The sequence below is a fragment of the Myodes glareolus genome, chromosome 6 (genome assembly GCF_982192425.1).
Source record: "Myodes glareolus chromosome 6, mMyoGla1.1, whole genome shotgun sequence".
NCBI classification, from domain to species: domain Eukaryota; kingdom Metazoa; phylum Chordata; class Mammalia; order Rodentia; family Cricetidae; genus Myodes; species Myodes glareolus.
Window position 1 is genome coordinate 15,474,330 of NC_142031.1, and position 22,173 is coordinate 15,496,502.

The 22,173-nt window shown below is 46.6% G+C and overlaps 1 protein-coding gene and 1 long non-coding RNA gene across 2 annotated transcripts; one reads left to right on the forward strand and one right to left on the reverse strand.

The window, feature by feature from the left end:
• Positions 1 to 8,710: 8,710 nt before the first annotated feature.
• On the reverse strand, positions 8,711 to 16,083 carry LOC148121652 (aldo-keto reductase family 7 member A3). The gene is made up of 7 exons (XM_087906971.1): positions 15,796 to 16,083; positions 13,048 to 13,235; positions 12,756 to 12,860; positions 12,444 to 12,540; positions 12,102 to 12,201; positions 10,063 to 10,192; positions 8,711 to 9,143 (listed from the first exon to the last, which is right to left on the reverse strand). The coding sequence occupies exons 1-7, from the start codon at positions 15,995 to 15,997 to the stop codon at positions 8,982 to 8,984; spliced, it is 984 nt and encodes a 327-aa protein (XP_087763097.1). The 5' UTR covers positions 15,998 to 16,083; the 3' UTR covers positions 8,711 to 8,981.
• A 16-nt stretch (positions 16,084 to 16,099) lies between these two features.
• LOC148121653 (uncharacterized) lies at positions 16,100 to 17,553 on the forward strand. The gene is made up of 3 exons (XR_015738038.1): positions 16,100 to 16,236; positions 16,516 to 16,575; positions 16,802 to 17,553. It is a non-coding gene; the product is annotated as an uncharacterized LOC148121653 (long non-coding RNA).
• The last annotated feature ends 4,620 nt before the right edge of the window (positions 17,554 to 22,173 follow it).

Consider the following 22,173-nt stretch of genomic DNA (forward strand, 5'->3'; position numbering starts at 1 on the left):
TTGTATGGCTTACTTCTTGCTTTCCTTCTGAGGGTCCAGGGTAAGTGTGCAGGAGTGTACCTGGTCCTCAGAGGTCAGAGGCCCCGGGAGGTCTGCTCTCTAGTAGTGGAGTTTGGTGATGGCTCTAGTCAGAAAAACACCCACGTTCCTTCTGGCACCAGGTGTGTGCCTTTCTCCCCACCATGGAGTCCCATAGCAGTGCACAACAGCTCTGCTCCAGGTGAAGTCTCCTCGTTCACCTACAGCATCAGCTTACCCAGCCTGCAGACTGTGTAAAAGCCACCGCCATCCTTCATGCAGAGTACAGGCAACAAGAAGCTGAAAGGTCTTCTGGTCAACCCCGGTTTCCCCAGACTCAGTTCAACACAGCACGAGACAGTGCCTTGACCTGGGCACAATGAGACCCCAAATGTTGCTGGATAGTTGATCACTAATGACACTGTTAATAAATTTAACCCTCATTCACTTAGCGACGCGCTGACTAGTAAAAGTCACAGAGATCTTGCATTTCCTGGATGCAAAGACACAAGATGTAGTAGGGAAGGGTGTAGAAAGATTCTTTGGCCTTTGGTTCAGAGAAGCAGAGATAGAGGAGGTCACCTGTCACTTTCTTGCAGCTTCTCTTATCAGTCAGGTTTTTACCCTGATATCTGACTCTCGGGGTTTTACTAATAACAAAAATTGAGATAAACTCTTCATCTGGCATCCAACGCAGGGCATGAGATATCGAAGCAGCCTCTCACTCTGGCTTTGCAGCCGCCTTAGTTGCAGCTTGCAGCTGACTCTTATTCAGGTGGCCCCTTGGTCTCATTCCACCTCTCGAGTTTTCCTATCCATGCCCCCTAAGCATGCAGCTTGCTCCCTCACTCTGCAGGTTACAGGCTTTCTCTGGAACCCCTCCCCCTGGCTTCAGCCACTTCAACACTGACTCTGCACTCAGCATAGTCTTCCACCTGCTGGGGCTTCTGCTGCTGCTGCTGCCACCTCTCACTCTCAGCCTGGGCTCCACTCAGCAGCTGCTGATGTCCTCAGCCAGCAGGTGCTACTGTGCTGAAGCCTCCCCCTGGAACCCCAGTGTCCACTGCACCTGCCTTGCAGCCTGGGCACCCATTGCCCCCTACATCCATTGTCGAGTTCCCCACTGCAGCTGGTTACCCCAGACCCCTACCATCACAGAGCACGGCTTTTACTGATGCTGTAGCCCAATGGATTTTCTGGGAGGGCTGGGTGAATATTGAGCACTATTATGTCCAGCTTTGGAGGCAAGTACTTCTTTCGGCAATCTTTTCTTTCCCATCTTAGGAGTTCCCAAATAACCCATATGGAAAGTTAATATTAATTATAAATCTCGACTGATAGCTCAGGCTTATTACTAACTAGCTCTTACAACTTAGATTAACCGATTGCTGCTCGGGGAACCAGCCTCCAGCAGCGCAGGACTCAAAGGAGATCAAGAGTTGGTGCGCGATAACTTTTTATCTGAGGGGCTAGGGGAGAAAGACTCTCGAACTCTCTCTTGGTTGTTTCTCTCAGACCTTATCTTTATTCTTCTTTAGTGTTCTCCACTCTTTATCATCCTGGTGAGTTCCTTCTCTTATTCTCGATGCTTTCCTTCTTGCTCTATCTTAATTCCTGATGGTTTTCTTCTAACCACTTTAGCTCTATCGTTATTCTTTTACTTACAGCTTATACACACCAGCAAAATCTTCCATGCAATTTAAAAATTTCAGTGTGGTTACAGTGTGTTTTTTGAGTCAAGCAGTACAATGAATACAAGCAAAAACAAAAACAAAACAAAAACTATTGCAGGAGCTAATTCTGCTCCTTTAACCAATAGCCTTTGAGGTAATAGCCCATTGGGGTGTAATGTCTTTCATTTTAAAAATAAGTGGCGGCAGCCCCTTCTCTCTCTTGCTTACTTTGGATTTTGCTTTTGACTGTCAGACGTTTTTCCTCTTTCTTTAGGAGGCTGTTGTTATTAATGGGATAATAATAAATTGGTATTTGTGAGGTTTTTTTTAGAAAATTGTATTGGTGTTGATTTTTATACATTGATATATTGAATATTGTATGTGAGTATGTTTCTACCTCTATTTGTATTGATATATGTACATATATTTACATTCCTTCCTCTGATAAAGATATTTATGTAATGATATACATTGTTTGCATTTGGAGGTCATTGTCCTCACTCATTGCACAATTGTTCATTCTCTTAGTCTTCAAGTTAGATAGATAAAAATCAATAGTCATATATGTTTCTTATATTTATATTTAGGCTAATCAGGTTATTTAGATGCATAGAGATCATACTTAATATGGGTAGTATAATCTTCAATCTCTTCGAAGAGCTGTGGAAAATGGCCTTTAATCTAACTCATAGTCCTATAGTAGTGAGACACAATCACTCCTGGCATCACCGCTCTACTCCCGAGAGAACGTTGAGCACCAAAGACACTCCACCTGGAGCTTGTCTTCTTCCTGGCAGAACTGGCCTTTGGGCAAAGAAAAGGCCCATACCTCAAACACTGACATAATATCCATAAATATCCATAAATGGATAAAAGCAGGATTGTCTTATCTTGCCAAGACAGGGCAAGAGAGTCCTAAAAGATTTCTTTCCTTTAAAAAAATGACATGTCAGTTACATCAGGCCTTAGCCCAAGTTGGTTAACTCAACATTGCAAACGAGACTTTGGGTGATTGCCCAGGTATTCAGTTGTCTCTTCCATTTGTTGCATATTTTGGAAGTTGTTTTATTGCACTTCCTAATGACTAAGGTAACATTATTTCCCTTCTCAGATCTTCGATGGGGTTGAAGACTAGATAAATGTAGCTACTTTTCTCTCATCACGTGGCCAAGTTATTTATTATACAAGACTTAGGATAGTTAGAATAGGATATTTGTTCTTATTGTACATAATTTTATAGTAGGTTTAGAACTCTCTTACTTAGATAAAAGGGGGAGGTGCTGCGGAAGCTAATTCTGCTCCTTCAACCAATAGCCTTTGATGTACTAGCCCACTGGGGTGTGGTGTCTTTCGCTTTAAAATTAAGAGGCGGCAGCCCCCTCACTCTCTTGTTTACTTCGGATTCCGCTTCTGATTGTCAGACACTTTTCCTGTTCCTGCAGGAGGCTGTTGTCTAGGATGGTGATCTGTAAGTTTTTCCTTTTAAATAAATAACCCTTTTATTAATCTTAATTCTGAGTTTGCATGGTATTGTTTTGTTTTGTGACTTACTCCTTCAAAAAACCAGGAAACAGCATGCTTTTCCTACTTTTACATAATTAAACATTTTACATATTGCAGGTGAAAAACAAGTTAACCCAAAAACCCAAATACATTTATACCCGAGCAACTTGTTATAAATTAACAGCGTGCAAGCACGCAAGATATTCTTTTACGGGCAGGCTGAGTGTTGTGGTTACAAAAGGTAATCTTGAAGGAATCACAAATCTAGACTTTTCTATATGAACAAGAATCAATCAGTTCTACTTCAAACATTTAGGGTGATTCAAGACTGTGTGTCCAAACCTTCAGAGCTGTACACTACAATAGGTGATCATGCCTAGGGTGATGGTTCATGTTTGAGAAGATGGCTGCCTGGCGTAGGCCAGCCTGGACTATCTAGTGAGTTCTAGTCCTTCCTGGGCTACAGTATGAGACCAGTCCTCCAAAACAGAGAAGGAAATCCACGGTGCTCACACACACACACACACACACACACACACACACACACACACACACACACACATTCCTAGTGCACAACCCAGCACTGCTTTCTCTGTTAGAAGCAGCTCTGTATTTTGCTATGGATAAAGACAATGAAGGAAGCTGGGGCAGGGTTTTGCTTAACTCTGTGAAGCTGTGATTCTTTGCCTGTCTAAAACACTTGATGGTCCTAATAAAGAGCTGAATGACCAATAGCGAGGCAGGAACAAGGACAGGCAGGGCTGGCAGGCTGACAGGATAAACAGAAGGAGAAATCTGGTGTGGGGGCGGGAACTGCAAGCTAACAAGATAAGGGGTCATCCACCCAGCTACACAGGAAGTTGCAGAGAAAGGAATAAGAAAAAAGATATACAGAAATAGAGGAATATAAAAGCCCAGAGGCTAATACAAGAAAACCTGACAAGAAAGAAGCCAACCTCAGACTGGGCATTCATAACTAAGAATAAGCCTCAGTGTGTGATTTATTTGGGAGGTGCGTGGTGATCTCATCAAAAACCAAATGAATAAAACTTCACACAACACACCACTTATACATAAAAATGCACATGCGCAGACACATAAACCAGGGCTAAGGCTGTCAGGCCAGGAACAAAGGCTTGTCCCTAAAGCAAGGAAAGCCACTGCTGGGGATGGGAGCAAGTAGCTTTTTGAGTTAGACTGTTCCATTCAGTTACACAGTTGATCTTGAACTTGCAGCAATCCTCCAGCCTCTGTTTCTCAAAAGCTAGGATTACTCCTGTGTGATATCACACCTGCCTGCTTAGCTGTGACCCACAGCAGGGGAGAGCTATATAACTCAGTGGTAAAGCATGTGCCTTCCAGGATCAAGGCCCCAGGTTCCTTCCCTAGCAGCACACAGAAACTAATGCAAGAGTTGGGCCAGCAGATCCCTTTAGATTTCCCAGCCTCTGCCCTGGAGGATTTCAATGCAGAGAGACACCGAAACTGAATAGGTGGGCTTTGGATCTGCACACTCATGGAGATACAAACCTAGGACAAGTCAGTGTCTTCATGCCTGTAAACCCTGCACCTCAGGAAAGTGAGGTCAAACTGAATGTTTGAGGCTGAGCCAGACATGAGGACACACATCTTTAGTCCCACTCTAGGGGAGGCAGAGGCAGGTGTGTCTCTAAATTGGAGCACAGCCTGGTCTCTGTAGCTAGTTCCAAACCAGCCAAGGCTGCATAGAGCCTGTCTCAGAAAACAAACGATGCCAGTCTGTTCTATAAAAAAGCCAGGCATGGCATACACACCAGTAGCTGGGAGCTAGAGACAAGGAGACCTGATCTGCAGCAGATTCAATGCCAGCCTCGTGCACAAAGTCCCTGTCTCAAAACCGAGAATCAGTGAGACGGCCGAGCAGGTAGAAGCTGTGGAATCTTCCTTTACACTGTGTAAATATATGTCCCTGTGATTGGTTTCAAAGAAGATGACTGGCCAAAAGCTGGACAGCATAAGGTTAGTCAGGAGAACTAGACTAAGGGCTCTGGGAAGAAGAAGGGCAGAGTTAGAGGCGTCTCCTCCAGACACTGAGAGGAAACAGGAGGTGCAGGGTGCAAGAGAGGTAATGGCACGTTGCAGATGTAGATTAATAGAAACGGGTTAATGTCGGTGGCCAAGTCAGAGGAGCAGGAATGGAGATCAACTTCAGGGTGTTAGCCCACCGGGAGGAAAATCCCTGATGGGTGAATCTCTGATAGACAAGGCTCCGAGACCACAGACTCCAGAATGTCCTCGGCTTCTGCTGTCTTTCTCTGGTATCTGGTATGGTGTGAATGGGTGTGGGGAGATCCCCACTGCCTGAATTGTCGTGTGATTATCTCATGGGAACATCCCCTTCTACTGGGCGTTTTTACCTGTGGGTTGTTTTTAAAATGACTTCTTCTTAAACTGTACTGACTGATAGTAATAATGTTAGTTTAAACAGAGTCCTGATGATTGAAAATAGATACAAGGAAGTGTTCACAGCTAGGACCTCCTAGTTACACCTGAGGAGCTGCAGAGATGCAGTTCAGGTTCACAGTTAAGGAAAACAATTGAGTTCCCATGAGTCAGGCTGGCTCAGGTCCTTTTAATGTTAATGTTGGGAGATGTGTTCACAGGTTATAGAGTCTACTTAGTGGAAATAAATCTTTGAAAATAACTTAAAGTTAGACTAGGATGTTTTGCCAAATAGCTTTGAGGTGAAAAACCCAAGATGGCAGTCTGAAGGCACACAGTTAAATGAGAAGCTCATTAAGGCCAGGGGAAAAAAGCAAAACAGCCCAGTGTCTACTAGCTGACGTAATTTCCTTGCTAGGATCAGTGGTGATCAAAGATGATAATCAATTCCTTGTGCCCATTTTTGCCCTCAGTCTCTTGATATAAAAACTATTTTATTGATATAAAAACTTTAGGTATGCACCCTAAAGGTTTTAAAGCAGAGCTGACTGATTCGTTTTCATATAGAAAAGTTTAGATTTGTGATTCCTTTGAGATTCCTTATATGATTACCTTTCTGGATCATAAAAGCAATTGATCCTTTCCTTGCAACCTTACAACGCAGCCTACCCATAAAACGATATCTTGCTGGCTTACAAACTGTTAATCTATAACTAGTTGATTGGATAAGGATATACATGGGTTTATGGATTAACTTGTTTTAACCTGTAGCATGTAAAATGTTTTATCATGTAAAAGATAGGGAAATGTGCTGTTCTTCTTAATTTTTTTTGCTCGTTTTCATTTTAATCATTCACTTAAAAGAAGAATATGGGCACATTGTAATTTTGTAATTTTTATATTGTAATTATAATATTGTAATTTTTTCTTTATTTTTTCTTTTTCTTCCTTTTTTTTTGTTTTGTTTTGTTGTTTTTCGAGACAGGGTCTCTCTGTAGCTTTGGAATGTGTCCTGACACTAGCTCTTGTATGCTGGCCTCAAACTCACAGAGATCCTCCCGCCTCAGTCTCCCGAGTGCTGGGATTAAAAGCATGCGCCACCATCACCATGCAGCACATTGTAATTTTCGTAATGCCTGAAAGATTTTGCTGGGGTGTGTAAGCTCTTAGGGGAAGAATAAAGAGAGTTAAAATGGGTTAGAAGAAAACCATCAGGAATAAAGATAGAGCTAGAAGGAAAGCATCGAGAATGAGAGAAGGAACTAACCAGGATGATAAAGAATGGAGAATGCTCAAGAAGAATAAAGATAAGGTCTGAAAGAAACCACCAAGGGCTGGAGAGATGGTTCAGTGGTTAAGAGCATTGCCTGTTCTTCCAAAGGTCCTGAGTTCAATTCCCAGCAACCACATGGTGGCTCACAACCATCTGTAATGAGGTCTGGTGCCCTCTTAGGGCCTGCAGGCATACAAGTAGACAGAATATTGTATACAGAATAAATAAATAAATATTTTTAAAGGTTTTGTCTTTAAAAAAAACACTAAAAAAAGAATAAGAAAGAAACCACCAAGAGAGAGTACAAGGGTCTTTTCCCTTCAGATAAAAAGTTATAGTGCACCATCTCTCGATTTCCTTTGAGTCCTGCACTGCTGCAGGCTGGTCCCCCAAGCCGCAGAAGGTTAATCTAAGTTGTAAGAGCTACTTAGTAATAAGCCTGACCTATCAGTTGAGAATAATTTATAATTAATATTATCTTTCCGTATGGATTATTTGGGAACTGCTAAGGTGGGTAAGAAAAGATTGCCGAAAGAAGCACTTGCCTCCAAAGCTGGACATAATAGTGCTCAATATTCACCCAGCCCTCCCAGAAAATCCATTGGGCTACAGCATCAGCAAAAGCTGTGCTCTGTGATGGTAGGGGTCTGGAGTAACCTGCTGTAGTGGGGAACTCCATGATGGAAGCAGGGTGCAGTGGGTGCCCAGGCAGCCAGGCGGGTCCAGTGGACACTGGGGTCCCAGGGGGCGGCTTCAGCACAGTAGCACCTGCTGGCTGAGGACATCAGCAGCTGCTGAGTGGAGCCCAGGCTTAGAGTGAGAGGAGGCAGCAGCAGCAGCAGAAGCCCCAGCAGGTGGAAGATGATGGTGAGTGCAGAGTCAGTGTTGAAGTGGCTGAATTGAAACCAGGGGGAAGGGATCCAGAGAAAGCCTGTAACCCGCAGAGTGAGGGAGCAAGCTGCATGCTTAGGGGGCATGGATAGAAAAAAATTCGAGAGGTGGAATGAGACCAAGGGGCCACCTGAATAAGAGTCAGCTGCAAGCTGCAACTAAGGTACTGCAAAGTCAACAGTGAGAGGCTGCTTCGATATCACATGCCCTGCGTTGGACGCCAGATGAAGCGTTTATCTCAATTTCTCTTATTAGTAAAACCCCGAGATTCAGATGTCAGAGTAAAAATCTGACTGATAAGAGAAGCTGCAAGAAAGTGACAGGTGACCTCCTCTATCTCTCCTTCCCTGATGCAAAGGTCAAAGAATCTTTCTACACCCTTCCCTACTACATCTTGAGTCTATGATTCCAGGAAATACAAGATCTCTATTACTAATTCTGGTCAGCACATTGCAAAGGGATTAAAGGTTAAATTTATTAATAGTGTCATTAGTGATCAACTATCCTGCAACACGTGGGTTTCTGATTTTGCCCAAGTCAAGGCCCTGCCTCATGCTGTGATAACCTGAGTCTGGGGAAACCCGGGTTGACCAGAAGACCATTCAACTTCTTGTTGCCTGTACTCTGCATGAAGGATGGCGGTGGTTATTACACAGTCTGCAAGCTGGGTAAGCTGATGCTGTAGGTGAACGAGGAGACTTCACCTGGGGCAGTGCTGCTGTCCACTGCTGTGGAGCTCCATGGTGGGGAGAAAGGCACATACCTGGTGCCAAAAGGAACTTGGGTGTTTTTCTGAATTGAGTACTGGGCCACAATCGAGCCCCACTTCTAGTGAGCAGGCTTTCCGGGGCCTCTGCCCTCTGAGGACCAGGTACACTCCTGCACACTTCCCCTGGACCCTCAGAAGAAAAGCAAGAAGTAAGCCACACAATTACAAAGAATAAGGCCAGGCCTGCTGCAGCCTGAGCTACAGCCATGGCAGGTTTTATTCAACAGGAGGTAGTGGGGAGAGCTCAGGCAACTCTCACACTTAAGACAACAGGGTCTTCAAGGCAAGGCAATAGAAAGAAAAAAAAATAAAACCATCAGAGATCTGGATGAGGAGGGAAAGGGCAGCTGACTCAGCACACAGCCCAGACTAGCCAGGCTAGAACACAGAGTAACGGCCAGTGACCTCTACACCTCCCCAAGTCAGAACCAGCTTAGCGGAAGTAGTTGGGACAATCATGAGCAACCAGGTTCCAGGCTTGGTCAAAGGCCTCCACGACAGCTGGCTCCAGGGGCCCTTCTTCAACGCAGGCCAAGTTCTGCTCCAGTTGCTGCAGACTGGACATGCCCAGAATGACTGCATCCCCATGGGCGCCCTGCAAGGGACATACAGATTCCAGCACACATCTGCCATCCCCTCGACTCATCACCCGCCCCCTCCCGCCCATTGCTTGCTGAGCTTTGGAATCTGTTTTCACTTGAGTATTGCTTCTAGGAGAAATGACTACTGCCTCCAAACAGCCAAGGTCTGCCAGGCTCCTCTGCCCTGCAGGACAGTTTGGGAAACACTTAATATTTAGGACTGATGTTTACTAAGAGCTAAAGGGGCAACATTACCCCAGAATCCCCACACTGGAGAAGGGGGTTAAGGAGAGGAAGTGGGGACAGCCGACAGAAAGGGATGCTCCCAAGGACACGGAATTAAGTTCTCTCCAGAGAGACTTCTGGAAGGGATGTTAATAAACAATTTCTTTTTTTACTGTACTCTTCAGAGTCAAATCTATGCTTATTTCCTACACCATGGAGCTGTGGGACTTTAGTAGGTAAACCAGTTCTCATCTGGAGAAGCAATTTCTCCATATAGAAATGGAGATCATGGGAGCTGGAGAATGGCTTAACCCTTAGGAGCAGTTTCTGCTCTTGAAGACAACCTGGATTTGGTTTTCATTAGACAAATGGTGCTGGCTCACAATCACTTGTAATTATAATCCTAGGGGATGTACCAGCCTCTTCTGGCTTCTGCTGGAACTACAAGCACAAGTGGCCACCAGGCAAAGCACTCATACAGACAAAATAAAAATAATTAGTTCTTTAAGAAAAACAATCCAGATGACTAGACTTCACACAGTCATTGGAACACAGCGAGGTAAGCTAGCAGTACCACTGTCACCAGCCTGGGACAAGCTGGGCCAGAGAAGACAGAGTCACAGTGGGCTCTTAACCCCCACCCCCCAACTCCATTTTCCCCATCCAACTTCACAGCAGAGGCTGAAGAGCCAGGACCCGCTGGGCTACCTTGAGCTGTGAGTGATGGTACATCCAGCGCAGGGCGGCCGAGGTCATACTAGGGGTGCTGGCGCCATAAGTGGATTTCAGAGCCTTCTCCACCAGTGCGATGCCATTGAAGTGTTCTTCCTTCCAGTACCTGAATGGGTGGGGGGACAGTGACATGGGGGCCAGTTTCTCAGGGGTCACTAGAGGGTGACCTAACCCCTGCATCCCTGAGGTGGGTTCGGTCCTCAGGCACAACTCTGACCCCTTCAGTATCAGAACACAAAGCTCTCCAGGCCCCTCGTAGGTCAGGGAGTGACACAGAGGACAAGAATCAGGAATTCTACATGCTTGTCAAATGTTAATAATACAGCAGCCTACATGAGGACTCTCAGCTGCTACAACACCACACTTGTGAGCCCTGGGTCACTCAGAAGTGCGGCTAAAGTCCTGGGCACAGTCTGGCTTCTGTGGTCACCTTCCTTCCCTGCACACACTGGTCTACTTCCTGAGCAGCCTGTCTTAGCAACATGGTCAGAAGAGAAGCTGCTAAAGGGCAGCAGGCCTTGATTCTTCAGGGAGAACGCTGGGATCTGCCCGTGTGTGAAATAACTTCAGAACCCCCGATCAAGGCAATGGTTTGTACTCCTGGCAGAAGGATCACAGACTGTTAGTGGGGGAGGCTGCAGTTAGGGGTTCTTTGTGGTTGTCATTTTGTTCTGAGGTGCTGAGTATCAAAGGCAAGGCATTCTCACACCCAACCATTGCTCTGAGAGTGAGCAGCACACTCCCTACAGGTAAGGCTTGAATCAAGCCGGGTACACAATCAGGCTAACACACTCTACTCAGTGCTTTTAACTTTGGATTTTTCCATCAAACCAATATCAGAGCCTCCTGCAGGAAGCTTGCTTGCTGGGTCTTTCCAGAGAATACAAACAGCAAATGCATCAGTCTATGCTCAGCAGTGAGCCTTGGAGACATGGCAGCTAAGATGCCAGAGGGGAAGGCAGTGTAAGAGTTCCACACAGTGGCTGGCCATGGAGACACACACATCTGATGCCACATCTCAGGAGGCTGAGGCAGGAGAATCACAAGTTGTACACTGTACTGGGTCAAACTAGACCTCCAAAAAAGTCACTTGGAAAAAAGATCGAATCTTTGATAATTTTTCTTTTCTTCTTTTTTTTTTCTATTTTTGTACTTCTGAGAATCAAAGCCAGGGCTTTGAGCATTCCATCCCCAGGCGATAGGCAGGTCTTTCACTCGTAATCCTTCTGCCTCAGTTTCCCCAGCCAGATACATTTTTAGGTACCTAAACTTTGGAGCAGAGCATTGTGAGAGACACTAGGAATCCTAGCTCATTGCCCAAGTATTGGCGGCACCTATAATCCCAGGGCTCAGGGGGCAGAGGCAGGAAGATCTCTAAGGTGAAGACCAATCTGGTCCAAAGGGTTAGTTCCAGGACAACTATTGCTACACACACACACAAACAAACCATGTGTGGGAAAACAAAAATAAATATCCTAGGTCTTTATGTGAGGCACGAAGATCAGGAGTTCAAGGTCAAGCTCAAATATAAAGCAAGTTTGAGACCAGTCTGGATTCACAGGATGTTGACTCAAAATAAAAAAAATAAAAATAAAGGAAGGAAGGACGGAAGGCAGAAAGGAAAAAGGAGAAGGAGTTTGCCCTGAACATTGTCCACCTGTGACAACTTGAGACAATGATGACAATTTTACGAACAAGATGACACAGGACTAAGTCTCATTGGGTCAGCACCCACTCCAGGCTCCCCCAAGTCCATCTGGGGTTGTCCTCTCAATATGGGCAGTGGAAGAGCTTTTCCCAAGAATCACACACAGGGTAACAATGTGCAGACATCAGGGGATCCCAATGACAAGGCAAGAACATCCCTCCAATGCCCAGGGCAGCTAACATCCAGAGTCTCAGGGCTGAAACCACAGTAGGGCTGGTCCCCAAGAAAGCAGCCTCAAGGATCCTCCCTCCAACCAAGGAAACCTATAGCACCTCTCTCCAGACACAGCTCCCTCATCATAGCTCACCGGTCCTTGTAAAGCTGAGCAAACTGATTCCCAAAGAAGCGGCTCTCAGGCTGCTTTCCGTCCTTGTCCTGGTATTTATATCTGCCAGTCAGCAGGCCACCTGCAGGAAGACAGCAGTCAGAACCTGGTCCAGACTCCTCCCAGAGATAGCCAGGTCATTCCCTGCTAGGAGCTGGAGAACAGGAGGGAGCCTGGAATGAGGAGATCCAGGAACCCCTTCTCAAAGCTCCGGGCTTCCCAGGTCTGAAATGAGCACCCACCAGGCCATCAATAGGAGAAACATAGGCCAGGCATGTCACCCACCCACACACCGACATGGCGGGTCCCCATGAGAGCCCATACCAGCTAAAGGGTTGAAGGCATAGAATCTCAATCCAAAGTGTTTGAGACAGGGGAAGAGCTCCTTCTCTACCTGCCGAGTGGTGGCATTGTACATGCCCTGCAAGGAGACATTTGGAGAGGGAGAACGTGTCAAGAGATGCCAAATGTATCTTCCTAAGTCCCTCAGTCTAGTCCTGAACAATCCCAGACCTTGACATTCAGGGCATTCACACAGTGCTGTTGGCAGGTCTCATGGTCATGCCAAAGATCGAGAATCAATGGAGCCTTGATCCCCAATGTCTGGATGATCCTAAAATACCAGATTTTTCTCACCTGGTACACAGTTGGCATGATCCAGCCATTTTTCTTGCAGAGGGTACAGATCTCAGCCACTTCCCAGGAGGCATAGTTGGACAGACCAAGCTCCACAAACTTGCCCTGCAGGGGAGAGACTCCATCAGAGCCCAGCTCAGTCCAGAACATCAGGAAGGGGAGACTGCCTGGGAGGGGAGCCTGGAGGGAGGTCTGTGCCTGCCCTGCTGTATGTGGCCTGCACTCACTCCCCTGGCAGGGTCAAGTTGGAAAGGTCAGAGGGCATCTCCCCAAGCTCAGGGGCCACACTCACCTCCTGATGCAGCTGGTGGCAGACCTGCAGCGTCTCCTCTATGGGGGTGTTGTGGTCTGGCATGTGTAAGTAGAAGAGGTCCACCCGGGGACACTGCAGCCGCTTCAGTGACGTCTCAAGCTGGGACCGGACATCATCAGGTTTCAATGTCCTCCCAAACATTGGAATAGCCTTGGTCGCAATTTTCACTTTCCGGGAGGAGGGGGAATGCAAGTTCAAGTCACTTTATCAAACATAGTAACCACTGTAACAGTTGAGGCACAGAACTGGGCGGAATATGGAGTTGCCTGCATTAGATACCAAATCTGCTGGTTTGAGGAAAGAATCAGGGACTCAAGGTAGGCTTGTCTACATAGAACAAATCTACCCCTATATGAAAGACTGTATCCAAAAAACAAGAGAGGGCAAAGGAGGGATAAAGGGAGAATGAGGAGAGGGAGAGAGAGAGAGAGAGAGAATTAAGAAATATACAGACAGACACAGGCAGAGATATAATTGGGTTCAAACTGTAGCTCTGCCTTTAATTAGTAGCTGTGGCCTTGACTAAATTGAGTCCTCCTCAATGCTGCCAACAGTAAATAATAATGGAAGTAATAATGTCTTATGGAGAAGCCCTGATGGGTTAACAGGCATAACTAACAATGAACATGAAGAGTGGTTGGTATGCTCGCTGTGACAATTACCTACTGGACACCTAGATGAGTCAAATCTGGCACTGGGGCTGTGGATGCAGAGGACCTGCACTCATGGCCTTGCAAAGCACAGGCCACTGTTGAGTAGTGAGGCCAGGGAGAACTTGAGGTTCCCCGGGGGAGAGCAGGGAGGCAGAGGCTAGCCTGGGGTCACAGGGGTTTCTGAGAATCTCATCTGAGTGTCTAGTGCAAGTGAGAAGCTAACAAACTAAGAACAATAAGGTATTTGTTCACTGGGAGGAGGGCTTTAGAAGCCATGAGAAAGAAGGTCTGGGGTAAGGGACACGGGGATAGAGAAAAGACAACAGACTAGAAGCAGAATGGCCCCGTAGAACCCCACTTGGAGTCTGGAGTTTAGACCTGGGGTTGTGGTTGGGGAAGTCTCTGAATGCTTTTAGTTCTGAGCGCTGTGCTCTTTCCAGATGTTTTGTAAGGTGATCCTGAATGCAGCATGGGCAATTAGCATGTGTGAGGGGGGTGCAGGAAGAACCGGGGACAGAGACAGAAGAGGCTTTGCTGTGAGCCTGTGAGAAGGAAGGTCAGGTCCAGCTATGGACTCTGCCTGGGAAAACAGGTGAGTGCTGGACCATCTGAGAGAGTGAGTCCCTGCTTCTCTCCCTGCCTCTGCTGAAAGTCCAGTTGGATGGTTGGATGGTGGATGAATGGATGATGAATGGATGTATGATCAATGGGAGGATGGAAGGATGGATGGAGAGATGAACAGACAGGTGGATGGATGGATGGGCGGGCAGTCTAATGGATGGATGGATGAATGGATGGATGGATGGACTGACACATGGATGGAAGGATGAATGCATGGATGTATGGACAGATAGACAGACAGCTGAGTGGATGGATAGATGCATGGTTGGATGGATGGATGGATGGATGGATTGATGGGCTGATGGATGGCTGCCTGGATGGATGGACAGATGGACAGACAGGTGGATGGATGGATGGTGGGCAGACAGGCAGATGGATGGATGGATGTGCAAAAGTCACTTTCCACATTTGAGAAGTCAGTTCAGCAGCCCAAGGCAGTCAGTGAAGCTCCTGACACTCCTGAGTCACATACCTGGGACTTCTCCAGTCTTCCACATTACTTGACCTTCCTCATGGGACATCAGTTTCAGATCTGAGCTGTGGCTCTGGCCCAAGCAGCCCTGAACTCAAACAGGGGAAGGAGGGAGGGCTCAAAAAGGCAATTTCAATCAGGAGTCAGATCCAGGCTCTGGTGGTGGTAATGGGTAACGTGTATAATGCCAGCACTCTGGACGTTGGGCAGGAGTAGCCCAGCCTGACTACACGTAGATTCTAGGTTCACCTGGGCTTCATAGACAGATTCTATCCCAAACACAACTCCTCCTTTCACTTGGAGGTAGGCAGGAGATCTCGAAACAGCAAGGCACTGAGTGCATGGGTCTGCTTCTGTTCTGGATCCCACTGTGCTGTGAATCTCAGAGTAGAACTCCCTAGGGCAGTGATCAGAGTTGCATACAGCATAGCAGCAGGCCAGAGAAGTGCAGTGCTGCCTGTAGAGGCTGAGGCAGGGGACTAACTGAGTAGAGAACTCAAGACAGCTGCATTGTTCTAGGGCCCTGTTCTCTCTGTAGGGCTGTACTCGTTTCTATGGCTGCCAACATAATGGAGCAAGAGGTCTTGTTAATCAAAGGCTCATCATCTATACAATCCAGGGCCATTACCAAAGGAATAAAGTGGTTTCAATCTGGGGTGGTGGTGCTGAGCAGGAGTCCTGCAGATCAGGTGCTCCTAGGGCACCTACTGGCAGCAGCTCAGAGTGCAAACACGGGCTAGCCACATGGGTCCAGGCTGGACCGTAGCTAGGACCACAGTGCGAGGAGGATCCTCGGCTACTCTTTCAGAAGAAGGTGTGGAAGGAGACTGCCAAATTGAAAGCTTGGTATGCGTGAAGAATTTGCATGCCTCAGAGTTCTCAGACCTCTTGCGTGGACAAGGGGAGACCAGGGCTCCGAACAAAGGGAGCCAGACAAAGCTGTCCTGGGGCAGGGAGATGACAGATTTGACTGTTTGTTACCTTTGCAGCCACTGCGGCCCAGCCCGAGGCCCAGGCCGCCCAGGATTGTCTCTGACTGGCCTTCCGCATACACGAAGGCAGTGTCGATCTCGGTGTGGCCGCGCTTCAGGAAAGCTTGCACCGACGCTGCGCTGGAGGTCGGATCCATGCGGCGCCCCATCTCCATGGCACCCAGCACGGTGGCGGGCCGAGCGGATGACATGATGGCTCTGCTAGAGGTGGAGGAAGGCGAAGAATAAGAGAGGAAGGAGGATCTAGGAAGCTGCTGCTCTAGCGCGTGCAGAGGTGCATTCAGCTTTAATAGCAGGCGGTGGTCACGCCCAAGGGGCGGAGCAAGCAGCGGTGGAGCAGGCTTGTGCAGGCTGCTGTCAGGGACTCTTTGAAGTTGGGGACTCTCTGTACACGTGCTGCACCACTTGCACCTACCCTCATCCCCTGGAGGTAGGTGGTCAGTGCCCATGAACTAAGGTGCAGGCAAACCTGAAGAAGGATAGCTGGCATTCCTCTCTGTTGTCTCTGCCCAACTGCTGAGTCTTCCTATGTCTCTGTCTCCTCCTCCAGGTCTTAAACCTCTGTTCTTGGGAAGGGAGGTAGAGACAGGAAGATTAAGAATTCAAAGTTCATCTGGGCTACCAAAGACCTTGTCTAAAACAGATAGCTTGATAAATGAATTGAGGTTGAGGGCATAGGTCACCTGTTAACTCTTCTCGCCTGTGACAGGCCTCAAAGGTCGAGGAGAGATGAAGAGGGCCAGAACTTTCACTGAAGTGTTTACCAAAGGTTAGTGACAATGATTCAGCAGTTTATTCTTCTGCTTTTTTTTTAAATTCAATGATATGAAATGCTATATTCATACAAAAACCTATGTTCAAATGTTTCTCTGTTATTTTAAAAAAAATTACACATACACACACAAAAATGTATGTATTTCTAAGAATCTTTTGTATCTCAGGTTGTCTTCAGTCATGTAGTTGATCTTCTTGTTCTTTTGCCCACACTTACCAAGTGCTGGGAGACAGGTGTTAGCAGTCTTACTAGGATTTTATGACCATGGAGCCCTCTACCAACTGAGCCATATCTCCGCCATCAAGGAGACTTTAGAGTTGTTCACGTGGAAGTGGCAGAATACAAAAACAACCTGATGTCCCCTGGGTAGAGTGGGTAAAGGACTAAGCTGTGAACCCACGGTAGCAGAGGAGTCTCAGCAGGTGGAAGAAGCCTCTGGACCACACGTGTGATTCTGTGTGTGACAGTGCCGCACAGAGATAACTCCAGAGGGACAGGAAACAAAGGGATAGAAAGGAAGCTCTGCAGTAAAAAACACTGGCTGCTCTTCCAGAGGACTCAGGTGTGATGTCCAGGACCACATGGCTGCTCACAACCTTCTGTAACCGCACTTCCAGAGAGCCCAGTGCCCTCTCTGGCCTCCTCCTCTAATGCAGGTCCCAGACCTTGGCAGAACTGACTCCATGATGGAAATACCATTCAGGTTATGAAACTCAGCATGGAGACAGCACCACCTTCCAAAATGAAACAAAGACCTAATCCCTCAGATCCACAGCTCTGGGGATATCCCTAACTGTACGCACCTTGTTTTTTGACTTCTACAGTTCTGTTTCTGGCGAACACAGAAGAATGTCAACCCAGAATATGGTTTCTGTGCTTAAAAGATCACCCAGAGAAAGGCTGAGGGCTACTCCGGGATCCCAAATGTCTGGTGGACTCTGGCTGGCTAATAGAGACTTTCTGTTGGTTTAATCCCATGTGTGAGGCGTCCTCTCTGGTGGGTCCCCCACAACACTCCAGCACCAGGACACACCATTGGATTCCAGGGTCTTCAGAGAGAGGAGGTCATGGAGAGCTGCCCTGGGGGATGGGACTGTGTTGATTGTGGGGTGACTCAAGACTGTGTGTCCAAACCTTCAGAGCTGTACACTACAATCAGTGACCATGCCGAGTGTGATGGGTGATGTTTGAGAAGATGGCTGCCGGCTAGAGACTAGCCTGGGCTATCTTATGAGTTTTAGTTCTTCCTGGGCTACAGTATGAGACCAGTTCTCCGAAACAGAGGAGGAAATCCTCTGTGCTCTCTCTCTCTCTCTCTCTCTCTCTCTCTCTCTCTCTCTCACACACACACACACACACACACACACACACCCCTAGTACACAACCTAGCACTGCTTTCTCTGGTAGAAGCAGCTCTGTATTTTGCTATGGATAAAGACAATGAAGGAAGCTGGGGCAGGGTTTTGCTTAACTCTGTGAAGCTGTGATTTGCCTGTCTAAAACAGTTGATGGTCCTAATAAAGAGCTGAATGACCAATAGCGAGGCAGGAACAAGGACAGGCAGGGCTGGCAGGCTGACAGGATCAACAGAAGGAGAAATCTAGGGGGGTGGGCGGGAGCTGCAAGCTAACAAGAAAAGGGGGACAACTGGGGTCAGTCACCCAGCTACACAGGAAGCTGCGGAGAAAGGAGTAAAGAAAGATGTACAGAGGCTGGAGAGATGACTCTGAGGTTAAGAGCACTGACTGCTCTTCCAGAGGTCCTGAGTTCAATTTCCAGCAACCACATGGTGGCTCACAGCCATCTGTAATGAGGTCTGGCGCCCTCTTCTGGCCTGCAGGTGTACACACAGACAGAATATTGTGTACATACTAAATAAATAAATCTTTTAAAATAAAGACGATATACAGAAATAGAAGAATAAAAGCCCAGATGCAAAAGGTGGTCAGGTTAATTTAAGAAAAGCTGACAAGAAAGAAGCCAACTTACGGCTGGGCATTTAAAACTAAGAATAAGCCTTTGTGTGCAATTTTTTTGGGAGCTGTGTACTGGACCCCTCAAAAAGCCAAGAGAATAAAACATCTCACAACACACCACTTATACATAAAAATGCACACGCACAGACACACAAACCAGGGCTAAGGCTGTCAGGCCAGAAACAAAGGCCTCTCCCTAAAGTAGAGGAAAGCCACTGCTGGGGGTGGGAGCAAGTAGCATTTTGAGTTAGACTCTCCCATTCAGTTACACAGTTGACCTTGAACTTGCTGTAATCCTCCAGCCTCTGCTTCTCAAGTGCTAGGATTTTCCTGTGTGATACCACACCTGGCTGCTTGGCTGTGACCCACAGGAGGGGAGAGCTATATAACTCAGTAGTAAAGCATGTGACTGCCATGGTTAAGGCCCCAGGTTCCCTCCCTAACAGCACACAGAAACTGATGCAGGTTGTTGAACAATTAGAACCCTTTAGATTTTCCGGCCTCTGCCCCGGAGGATTTAAAGTGCAGAGGCAACAGCCAGACTCAATAGTTGGGCCTTGGGTCTTAACAGTCATGAACATCTAAACCCGGGACAAGCCAGTGTGTTCATGTCTCCAACGCCTGCAGCACAGGTAGCTGAGGCAGGATTGAATGTTTGAGGCTGAGCTGAACATGATGACACACACCTTTAATCCCGTCTTGGGAAGCAGAAGCAGGTGGGTCTCTGAACTGGAGGCTAGCCTGGTCTACACAGCAAATTCCAAGACACCCATGGCTACATAGATCCTGTCTCAAAATTTTTTTTTCTTGATGACAGTCTATACTATAAAAAAGGCAGGCGTGTTGTACACACAGCAGTTGGAAGGTAGAGACAAGGAGACCTGATATGTAGCAGATTCAAGGCAGTATAGTATACAAAGTCCCAGTCTCAAAACTAGAATCAGACAGTCAAGCAGGTAGAAGCTATGGAATCTTCCTCTACAGTGTGTAAATATATGTCCCTGTGATTGGTTTCAAAGAAGATGACTGGCCAATAGCTGGACAGCATAAGGTTAGTCAGGAGAACCAGACTAAGGACTCTGGGAAGAAGGGCGGAGTCTCCTCCAGACACTGAGAGGAAACAGGAGGTGCAGGATGAAAGAGAGATAATGGCACTTGGCAGATGTAAATTAATAGAAACGGGTTAATGCCGGTGGCCGAGTCAGAGGAGTAGCAATGGAGAACAACTTCAGGTGTTAGCCCACCGGGAGGAAAATCCCTGATGGGTGAGTCTCAGATAGACAAGGCCCCGAGACCACAGACTCCAGATGTCTCTGGCTTCTGCTGTCTTTCTCTGGTATCTGGTATGGTGTGAATGGGTGTGGGGAGATTCCCACTGCCTGTAATGTCATATGATTAGCTCATGGGAACATCCCCTTCTACTGGGCGTTTTTACCTGTGGGTTGTTTTTAAAATGATTTCTTCTTAAACTGTACTGACTGATAGTAATAATGTTAGTTTCACCAGAGTCCTGATGATTAAAAATAAATACAAGGAAGTGTTCACAGCTAGGACCTCCTAGTTACACCTGAGGAGCTGCAGAGATGCAGTTCAGGTTCACAGTTAAGGAAAAAATCAATTGAGTCCCCATAAGCCAGGCTGGCTCAGATCCTTTTAATGTCAATGTTGATTACAGAGTACATCTTACCAGAAATTAGATTTTGAAAATAGCTTAAAGTTAGACTAGGATGTTTTCGCCAAATAGCTTTGAGGTGAATAACCCAAGATGACAATCTGTAGGCACATAGTTGAATGAGGAACTTGTTAAGGCCAGGGAACAAATGCACAGCAGCCCAGTTTCTACTAGATGACGTAATGTTCTTGCTAGAATCGGTTGGTGATCAAAGATGATGATTAATTCCTTGTGCCCATTTTTGCCCTCAGTCTCTTGATATAAAAAGTAATAATGAGGGCTGGAGATGGCTCAGTGGTTAAGAGCATTGCCTGCTCTTCCAAAGTTCCTGAGTTCTATTCCCAGCAACCACATGGTGGCTTACAATCATCTGTAATGAGGTCTGGTGCCCTCTTCTGGCCTTCAGGCATACACATGGACAGAATTATGTATACTAAAATAAATAAATTAGAAAAAAAACTATTAATGAGTGGGTGTGCACCCTAAAGATTTGAAGTAGAACTGATTGATTCTTGTTCATATAAAAAGTCTAGATTTGTGATTCCTTCAAGATTACCTTTTGTAACCACAACACTCAGCCTGCCCGTAAAAGAACATCTTGCGTGCTTGCATGCTGTTAATTTATAACAAGTTGCTCAGGTATAAATGTACATGGGTTTTTGGGTTAACTTGTTTTTCACCTGCAATATGTAAAATGTTTAATTATGTAAATGTAGGAAAAGCATGCTGTTTCTTGGTTTTTGTTTTGTTTTTGTTTTTGCTTATATTCATTGTACTGCTTCACTCAAAAAGCACAGTGTAACCACACTGAAATTTTTAAATACCTGGAAGATTTGGCTGGTGTGAATAAGCTGTAAGTAAAAGAATAAAGATAAAGCTAAAGTGGTTAGAAGGAAAACATCAGAAATAAAGATAGAGCAAGAAGGAAAGCATCGAGAATGAGAGAAGAAACTCACCAGGATGATAAAGAGTGGAGAACACTAAAGAAGAATAAAGATAAGGTCTGAGAGAAACAACCAAGAGAGAGTGCGAGGGTCTTCTCCCCTAGCCCCTCAGATAAAAAGTTATCGTGCACCAACTCTTGATTTCCTTTGAGTTCTGCGCTGCTGGAGGCTGGTTCCCCGAGCAGCAATCGGTTAATCTAAGTTGTAAGAGCTAGTTAGTAATAAGCCTGAGCTATCAGTCGAGATTTATAATTAATATTAACTTTCCATATGGGTTATTTGTCAACTGCTAAGGTGGGAAAGAAAAGTTTGCCTAAAGAAGCACTTGCCTCCAAAGCTGGACATAATAGTGCTCAATATTCACCCAGCCCTCCCAGCAAATCCTTTGGGCTACAGCATCAGCAAAAGCCGTGCTCTGCGAAGGTAGGGTCTGGGGTAACCAGCTGCAGTGTGGAACTCTATGATGGATATAGGGGGCAGTGGAAGCCCAGGCAGGTGCAGTAGACACTGGGGTCCCAGGGGGCAGCTTCAGCACTGTAGCACCTGCTGGCTGAGGACATCAGCAGCTGCTGAGTGGAGCCCAGGCTGAGAGTGAGAGGTGGCAGCAGCAGCAGCAGAAGCCCCAGCAGGTGGAAGACTATGCTGAAAGCAGAGTCAGTGTTGAAGTGGCTGAAGCCAGGGGGAGGGGTTCCAGAGAAAGTCTGTAACCCGCAGAGTGAGGGAGCAAGCTGCATGTTTAGGGGGCATGGATAGGAAACTCGAGAGGTGGAATGAGACCAAGGGGCCACCTGAATAAGAGTCAGCTGCAAGCTGCAACTAAGGCGGCTGCAAAGCCAGAGTGAGAGGCTGCTTCGATATCTCATGCCCCGCCTTGGACGCCAGATGAAGAGTTTATCTCAATTTTTGTTATTAGTAAAACCCCGAGAGTCAGATATCAGGGTAAAAACCTGACTGATAAGAGAAGCTGCAAGAAAGTGACAGGTGACCTCCTCTATCTCTC